This window comes from Theropithecus gelada, chromosome 1, assembly GCF_003255815.1.
Source record: "Theropithecus gelada isolate Dixy chromosome 1, Tgel_1.0, whole genome shotgun sequence".
In the NCBI taxonomy this organism is placed as follows: domain Eukaryota; kingdom Metazoa; phylum Chordata; class Mammalia; order Primates; family Cercopithecidae; genus Theropithecus; species Theropithecus gelada.
The window spans coordinates 60,661,359-60,670,572 of NC_037668.1; the positions used below are offsets into that span (position 1 = coordinate 60,661,359).

Consider the following 9,214-nt stretch of genomic DNA (forward strand, 5'->3'; position numbering starts at 1 on the left):
TGTAATCCCAGCACTTTGGGAGGCCGAGACGGGTGGATCACTAGGTCAGGAGTTTGAGACCAGCCTAGCTAACACGGTGAAACCCCGTCTCTACTAAAACATACAAAAAACTAGCCGGGCGAGGTGGCGGGCGCCTGTAGTCCCAGCTACTTGGGAGGCTGAGGCAGGAGAATGGCGTGAACCCGGGAGGCGGAGCTTGCAGTGAGCTGAGATCCAGCCACTGCACTCCAGCCTGGGCAACAGAGCGAGACTCCGTCTCAAAAAAAAGAAAAAAAAAAAAATGCAGACTCTGGTTCAATAGGGTACGGCCTAAGTACCTGCATTTCAAGCAAACTTCCCGGCCTGGATAAGTGGCTAGGCTCTAAACTACACTTTGAAGAGTAGGGGTCTGAAGTCCACACTCAGTCACAGTCTGTTGCTGTGAGTCAAAGACTGTTGCTGAGCCCAAGAAACAGGCTCATCACCTCTATGAAAACTCTGTGGGGTGGAGGACTCTGGGATAATTGATGGGAATGCTAAAACCACTAGAGAGAGAGCATGGTGGGCTGAGTGGTTCTCAAATTTCAGTGTATTATCAATCATCTGGGGCATTTGCTAGGCCCACCTTTAAAGTTTATGATTGAGTGGCTCTCAAGCAGCACCTCAGGTTCTGATGCATATACAGTTTATGAAGCCCTGATGTAGTGGCAGAGACTGAGTTTTGTAGTGGTACAGATCTGGGTTAGGAAACGGGCTCTACTGTTTATTCACTGCATCATCCTGAACAAATTACGTTACCTTTCCTAAGGTCTCGGTTTCTTTATCCATAGAACAGAAAACAGTGTCTATCTGCAGAACTGTTGAGGGGATTTAATAAGATTATATATGCAAAAACATCCAGCATAGGCCTGACAATTAGGAAATAAAGGAAAACTATCAGTCCTAGAGATTTGGTTTAATCCCAAATTCACCTGTCTTCTCATCTTGCAACCATCATCTTTTCCTTAGGTTTTTTTAAGAAATGAGGTCTTGTTATATTGCCCAGGGTGGAGCACAGTGGCTTCACAAGTGTTAGCCCACTACACACATCAGTATGGGATTTTTGGCCTGCTCTTTTTCTGACTTGGGCCGATTCACCTCTCCTTAGGCAACCTAGTGGTCTCCTGCTCCTGGGAGGTCAACATATTGATGGTGAACCTTTTTTTTTTTTTTTTTTGAGATAGGGTCTCACTCTATTGCCTGTTGCCCAGGCTAGAGTGCAGTGGCATGTTCATAGTTCACTGTGGCCTCAAACTCCTGGACTCAAGCAATTTTCCTGCTTTAGTCTCCCAGGTAGCTGGGACTACAGGCATGCAGTACCATGCCCGGCTAATTACTGTATTTTTTGTAGAGATGGGGTTTCGTCATGTTGTCCAGGCTGGTCTCCAACTCCTGAGCTCAAGCGAGCTGCCTGCCTCAGCCTCCCAAAGTGCTGGAATTATAGGCGCAAGCCACTGTACCCAGCCTGATGCTGAATTTAGTGCAGATACCTGATCAGCATAGCACACTACAGCCCCAAACTCCTGTGCCCAAGCAATCCTCCCACCACAGCTTCTGGAGTAGTTGGGACTATAGGCGCATACCACTGTGCCTGGCACAATCACCTTTGTGCCTCCAGTCTTTGTCATTGCTGCTGTCAATGTTCCTACACATGCAGCTAGAATCGGAGGATGAATGGGAGACCTGGAGCAAATTGTAGTTCCTGTTCTATCCCTGAACTAACCCAACATTCATCAAAGTCACTCATCTGATATCTTAAAACACTGTTGGATATGCTACCTGCCCCCCAACACATACACATTCCAAAGCCTTCAACATCTCTGTGGTGCAATAGGGGAAGAGCCCAAATATCTTAGCCTGGCACTCAGCTGTCCTCCACAATCAACTTCTAAAACCTGCCAAGCCCTCCCAACTTACTTCCACAAGTGCCCTGTGTTTACGTACTGCATCACTGCAGACAAACTGCTCTTATGCATGGTTCCCAAATACATAGCATAAATGCCTCTCCAAGGACCTCAACTCAAGCTCCTCACTCCACAGGAATGCCCTCTCTGCTCCAATATTGGTCTAAGCCTTTTCTGTACTACACTTCTGAGTACATTTCTCCCATCAAAAGCCTAACTGGGCTGGAAGCAGTGGCTCACGTCTGTAATCCCAGCACTCTGGGAGGATCATTTGAGGCCAAAAGTTTGAGACCAGTCCAGGCAACACAGTCATACCCCATTTCTACAATTTTTTTTTTAAATAGCTGGGCATGGTGGCAGGTACTTGTAGTCCAGCTACTTAGGAGGCTGAGTTGGGAGGACCGTTTGAGCCCAGGAGTTCGAGGCTTCAATGAACTATGACCGTGCCATTGCACTCCAGCCTGAGTGACAGAGTGAGACCCTGTCTCTTAAAACAAAAACACCTCCCCAACTACCCCTTCTCCCGCTGAGGAATCATATTAACATTAACTAACTTTCAGCATCTGCATCATGCCAAGCAATTTTCCATGCACTGTTTTACGGTACTTAGTATGCATAACACATAACGAACCCATGAGGTAGAAACTATTTTTAACTGCATTTTACAGATGAAATTCAGGGACTAAGTTGCCCAAGATCACAGAGCTAGTAAAAGAACTGGCAACAGGCCAGATCACCAAGCCCTAGCTCTTAGCCATGACACTATAAGGCTTTAAGACAAACAACCCACAGAGCCTTAGTGGCTATCCTCCTGGAAGGGAGCACAAGGAGGACTTCAAAGTGCTGGCAATATTCTGTTTCTTGACAATGGGTGTAAGCTACACAAATGTGTTCACATTGTAAAATAAATCAAGCTGTTCACTTACGATATTTGCACCTTTTTCTAGGTATCTTATAGCTTAAGTTTTTTTTGTGTTTTTTTTTTTAATCCCAGAAACCTGTGTTTGCATTTCAGCTGTCTCTTAACTTATTGGAGAAATCATTACCAGCCTCACTGGGTGAATAGGAGGATGAACGGGAGACCTTCAGCAAATTGTAGTTCTTTTTTTTTTTTTTTTTTTTGAGACAGAGTCTGGCTCTGTCACCCAGGCTGGAGTGCAGTGGCCGCATCTCAGCTCACTGCAAGCTCCGCCTCCCGGGTTCCCGCCATTCTCCTGCCTCAGCCTCCCGAGTAGCTGGGACTACAGGCGCCAGCCACCTCGCCCGGCTAGTTTTTTGTATTTTTTTAGTAGAGACGGGGTTTCACCGTGTTAGCCAGGATGGTCTCGATCTCCTGACATCGTGATCCGCCCGTCTCGGCCTCCCAAAGTGCTGGGATTACAGGCTTGAGCCACCGCGCCCGGCCTGTAGTTCTTGTTTTATTCCTGAACTAACCCAACATTCATCAAAGTCACTCATCTGATGCTTCCCACCTGGCACCCTGCATTTGTATGTATTTTTCCATTCTTATTCATTTCTGCCTCTGCATCTAGATTACACAGCAACAATGTAAAATAATGACTACTCAAGAGTCAGATAGACATGAGTTCAAATCCTACCTTTGCTACTTACTACATGTGTGTCCTGGGGCAAGATACAGCCTCTGAGCCTCAGTTTCTCTGTCAGTAAAAAGGATTTCTCTCCTAGTGTTATAGGATTAAATGAGATGATGCATGTAAAATCTTTAGCTTGGGGGCCTGTCACATAACTGAGCAATGGGTGACTATGTTGAAATTATTACTCCCTCCTGACATGCATAGGGTAGGAGAAAAATCTAACCTGGGGCAGTAGATAGCAGCAGAAAGAGCAGGAGCTTTGGAGTCATTCAGATGCAAGCTCTGTAAATTACTTGCTATGTAGCCTAGAGAACAAGCCATTCAAACTTCAGTTTCTCCAACTGTAAAAGGGGAAATAAGAGTGTGGGTCTCAGAGTTGTTGCGAGTATCACTGCAAAGACATAATGGATGCGTCTGACCCATAAGACTGCCTAAGCGTGCCTGGCCTCGAAGAATTGGGCATAAGTTTGACACACGGAAGAAATGAGGAGGCGCTGGCAAAAAAGAAAAACAAGAAACATACCTTTGGTTTTGACCACACCGAAGGAACATCCAACCCCAAAAGGGAGGCAAGGAAATAAAGTTATTTAAATAAAACAACAAACCCAGGTATTATAGATGTTTTAAAACATTACATTGATGCATAAGCGGGTAGTTTTGAAATATTTAACTACTTTAGTTAAAAGTAAGGAGTTTTAAAAGGAAACTATTTCAGCCATGCAACATAAAGCATATAAAATACTGAGTTACGCAGGTATAACAAAGTATAGCAAGAAGAAAACAAACATTACTGAGCAGGCACTACGCACTAACCCCAGGTTAGGGATTTTTCATGTAAGATTGCAAACATCTGCCAATGGGAGCCAAGCAGGCAATGCAACTGTGTGAAATGAGTCAAATGTAAGCAACAGGCAGTGAAGAGGACCGTGCAGGGGACAGGAAGACACACAGACCATCCAAAGCAGCAATGCCATACAACTGCAAGTGACTGCTGCCACACTGGAATGGAGGCATCACTGCCAGGTCTTCTGGTTTCTCAAGAGAAACTGGAGCTCTGGATTTTTAAGAGAAATTGCATAACTGAAAACGCTCTGTGGTCAACTTACTATTTTGAAAGCTGACAAAGAGAATAAATGAAGCATTTATCCTGACTTTTCTATACCAACCACATCACAGGGTAACCAAACAGTAGATGAGGGGAAGTTTCTGTTTACAGAAATATTTCAGCTAATAAATGACCAGGGAACAATAAAATTATTAGAATACCACCATTTCACCATCCATAATGAATTACTGAACCTAGACACTGAACAGCATGACTATAAACACCACAGAGACAAGCAAATACCATGTGCCTCCTCAGGGACAGCACAGCACCCACCACCTGTGAAGTAGTTGGGCCAAAAAATTGAACCTGAATTGAATTAAGTATATAGTAATTAAGAATAAACCACCAATTTACAGGAAAGAGAGGGCAGAGGAAGATGTTAAGTACACCAGAGAAATACAACCGAAAATTTCCAGACAGTGGTATAATACACCCAGGAAAAATAATCCCATTTCTTTGGCAAAACCATAAGAAAAAAGAGAGAAGGGGAACTTATAAATTAAAAGAAAGGATGGGCACAGTGGCACATGCCTGTAGTCCCCGCTACTTGGGTGGCTGAGGGAGGAGCCCAATAGTTCAAGACCAGCTTGAGCAACATGGCAGGACCACCATCTTTAAAACACTAGAAAAGTTAGCCAGCATGGTGGCATGCACCTATAATCCCAGCTATTCAGGAAGCTGAGGTGGGAGGATTGAGGCTGCCATGAGCTATGATTGGGCCACTATACTCCAGCTTGGGCAACTGAGCAAGACCTTGTCTGTAAAAAAATAAATAAACAAAAGAAATGTAAAATGATCACATTGGTAACACAAAAGAAAATCTGAATAAAAATTGTTAATTTTTTAAAGGATATTATGCTTATGTTTTAAAAAATTATCTTTTAGCAATACATACTAAAACATCTACAAATGAAATGTTATGATGCCTGGGAGGTGCTTTATAATAATTTGTGAAGGGAGAATGGCTGGAGAAGCAATGACCACCAGTTAATGGTTGGGGCTGGGTAAGGGCTCATTATACCATCCTGTCTTCTTTTGTGTATTCAACATTCTTCATAATAAAAAGTTAAGGTGTATGGAATGTCTCTGCAGGCTACATGTTATTGTAGGCTACCATTTGCAACCTCTGATTTATGATCTTTTTTTTTGAGACAAAGTCTTACTCTGTTGCCCAGGCTGGAGCACAATGGTGAGATCTCAGCTCACTACAACCTCTGCCTCCAAGGCTCAAGTGATCCTCCCACCTCAGCCTCCTGAATATCTGGGACTACAGGCATGCACTACCATGCCTAGCTAATTTTTGCATTTTTTTGTAGAGATGGGGTTTCACCACGTTGCCCAGGCTTGAACTTTTTTTAAAACTCCACAAAAATACATACAACCACCAATATTCCTATTGTTCCAACTCTGGAAAGTGTACAGAGGTTAAATGACTTGTGTAAATCTTAACCTTTCAACTCCCAGCTCTAATCACATCTCCTCTATTTCTAAAAAGCCTTCTCTGACCAACTCTCACCATCATGCACCCTTATCAATCAACTCATTAATATAATGTTCTTCTAAACTTCCTGATAAATCATGTCTTACACTGAAATACATCCAAGTTGAAGGAGGGGAGGGGAGATGTGTTACTAAGATAAAAGGGAGTCAAAATTTACTGAGTACTTACTATATAACAGGTTGTCATCTAGGTTGTGGGTGCTTGATACACACACACACATATATATATCATAATCTTCCAGTATCGTTGTGAATGTTTAGTTGATGAGGGCAGGAACTTTATCAGTCTTGCCCGATGCTTTATCTCCAATGTTAGGTGCTCATGAAATGTTGAATGAGCAAGGTAGGTATTATCCCCATTTTTCAGGTAAGAACACTGAGGCTCAGAAGTTACGTAGCTTGCTAGATTATAAAACCCTTGTACCAGTACTATACTAGGACAGGTTGTTCATTCCATAATTACTGAAATTATTAACTTCAATATGAGTTAAGGAAAAAAAATCTCAGGGCACAGTGTCTTGTGCCTATAATCCCTGCACTTTGGGAGGCCAAGGCAGGAAGCTCACTTGTGTCCAGGAGTTCAAGACCAGCCTGGGCAACATAGCAAGACCCTGTCTCTATAAAAAATTGTTTAAAAATCAGCTGGGCGTGGTGGCATGTGCCTGTAATCCCAGCTACCTGGGAGGCTGAGGTGGGAGGATCGCTTGGGTTCACACCACTGCACTCCAACCTGGGCAACAGAGGGAGACCCTGTCTCAAGAGAAAAGAAAAGAAAAGAAAAGAAAAAAGGAAAGAAAAGAAAAGAAAAACAACGAAGCATTTGAGCTACTCTGATTATATTTGATCACTCACAGTAAAAGTCTGCAAAGTCTAAGATTAAACATCCCGAAGCTGCAGATTACCCAATAAATAAGTGTGGCAGCAACGGGAAAGAGATGTCAACAATGCTGAGGATAAAGGATAAAGGGATCAGGTACAGGTAAGCTCCAAAGAAGAATGATCTCAGTCTGTGGAGAGAAAAGAAAATTGTCTTTTCTGACCTAGTGCCCAGGTCACAGGAATGAATGAAGTGTTCCAGAACTTCTTTCCTTAACACCCACATTAATCTGACATTCATCCGCTTCCACTAACCCCCCAAGAGACAAGTAATGTGCCACAGGGGGTACCAAGAATGAGTAAGATGGTCTGTTTGCCAAGATTTTTAAAACTTGGCAAGTGCTAGGAGGAGAAAAGCGGGCATAGGGCAGTCCCCAGATTCCCTTTCATTTGGGAGCTGACTTCCCTCTTTAGAGCCTAACAACAGGCAAGAGACAGAGGCTTAGGGCCCCAGGGGCCATGCCAGACCCCAAGCAAGAAGGGGACATCGATAATCCAACCTATGGGCTTCCAGATCCTAAATGAGATCATCGATCCCAACCCTAACCTATGGCCCCATTATGTCCCAGATCTAGAAGGGGCCCAGATGCCAAGTGAGGCCCCTGTTGCCTGTTAGGGCAGACGGTAACTTCAGACTCTAACTCCATGGCTCCTGAGGTCTCAGGCTCATGAAACTCATTTCACTAACTTGGGAAAGCCACCTGACCTTTCTGGGCCTGTTTTTTAACCTGTTGATTGATAAAGTTAAAATTTCAAGTTCCCTATAAACAACAACAACAAACAACAACAAAATTTTTTTAAAAAGGAAAAAAATTAAAAACCAAAGGGAAAGAAGATATAAACAAACAAAAATAATAAAATAAAAAATAAAAAAAATTCAAGTTCCTTCTCATCTAAAATCATTTGAGTCATCCCAAACTGCTTAGCCTCAGTAGCCTCAGGTCCTAACTCCAAGCCAGGTCCCATGAGCACTCCCAACTCTTATTGTGGACACTACTCAAAGTGCGACTCATGGCTCTCCAGGCTATAAACCAGTTGTACACATTAACCTGCAACTTTCAAACAGGGGGAGCCTTAGGTTTCCTCCCATCTCTATTCAACTGGCTCACACAGCACATGTCAGCTCTCCGCCCCACGTGTTGGAGATGCTCCTCCTCCCCTCCCCCTAAGTCATAAATCATTATCAAAATCTCCCGACCTCCAGTGCCTGGAATATAACCCTGATTCTGGACAATTCACCTCCAACTCGCAGGGAACCTGGGCCATAAAGCTAATTGCCTCCATTCAGCCTGTAATCTAGATGCTTCGGCCCAGGGCTCACTCTACCCCTCAAATCTTTCCAGTCTCCAGCCCCTTAGTGGAACTAATCGGCCCTTAGATTCCCTAACACAACACCTCAACACTGAATCCCTCGCCCACTCCAATGCTAACTCAGACTGTCCCGATCTCCAATTTGGACCCTCCCCGAAATGCCTCACCAGAACCGAGACCCCGGCCAGCGTTCCCCGCAGGCCTCAGCGCCCGGCCCGCTCCAGGCAGGTCCAGGGCTTCTGGATCTCTGGCCGCCTTGACCTTGGAGTTGGGCAGGCTCCGCCGCCAAGCCCAGTCCTGCCGCTCACCTGGGTGCCTTTACCGGCCCCGGGAGGCCCCAGCAGCACGGCCCGGATGCCTTTAGGATACTCGGGTTCTGCCGCTGGCACGCTGGGAGCCATGTCCGCCGAAGTCTCTCACTGCTACCAGCTCGCACACCTCACAAGTCCAGTGCTTCCCAGGCCAACGCACGCACGCCACGCACGTCCCACTCGCCGCTCACACTGGCCCATCGCCGCGTCCGTCAGCCCGTTCCACCCGCCCCTGGGCACGACGGACACTTCACCTTACCAACTGCACGGCGATACTGAGGAAGTTTGCTTTTGATTGGACAGAATTGGTGCGTGTTAAGGAAGGGGCGGGCCAGCATGGACTGAGGGCGGCGGGTGTGCGGAGTGGGCGGGAAAACGCGAAGGAGGACAGGAGGTCTGGCGGAAAGGTATAGTTCGTCGTTTGACGGTTGATGACACCAGCAACTCCATCGAAATCCTATTAAATTGCGCGTGGGAGTTTAAATGGGTAAAATCACTCTTAGAAGACAAATTGGCAATATGTTTCAAATACTCTTTGGTCCGGCAATTCCACTTCCACGAATTCAATGGGTAAAATCAAGGATACGAGTA

The 9,214-nt window shown here is 45.1% G+C and overlaps 1 protein-coding gene across 12 annotated transcripts in view; it reads right to left on the bottom strand.

Moving 5' to 3' along the window:
• Window positions 1–8,870, bottom strand: part of AK2 (adenylate kinase 2) — a 30,023-nt gene extending 21,153 nt beyond the window's left edge. For 5 of the 12 annotated variants that reach the window (XR_003119467.1, XM_025385572.1, XM_025385622.1 and 2 more), the window contains exon 1: window positions 8,621–8,870. Coding sequence is in view for 9 of the 12 variants with exons in the window: in XM_025385572.1 (XP_025241357.1) it covers window positions 8,621–8,713 (93 nt within the window). In the remaining 3 variants the exon portion in view is untranslated. Of the gene's footprint in view, window positions 1–3,740; window positions 3,859–8,620 lie in introns of all 12 variants that reach the window. The other 7 variants (XM_025385604.1, XM_025385545.1, XM_025385554.1 and 4 more) reach the window with 4 other exon arrangements.
• Between the last annotated feature and the right edge of the window lie 344 nt (window positions 8,871–9,214).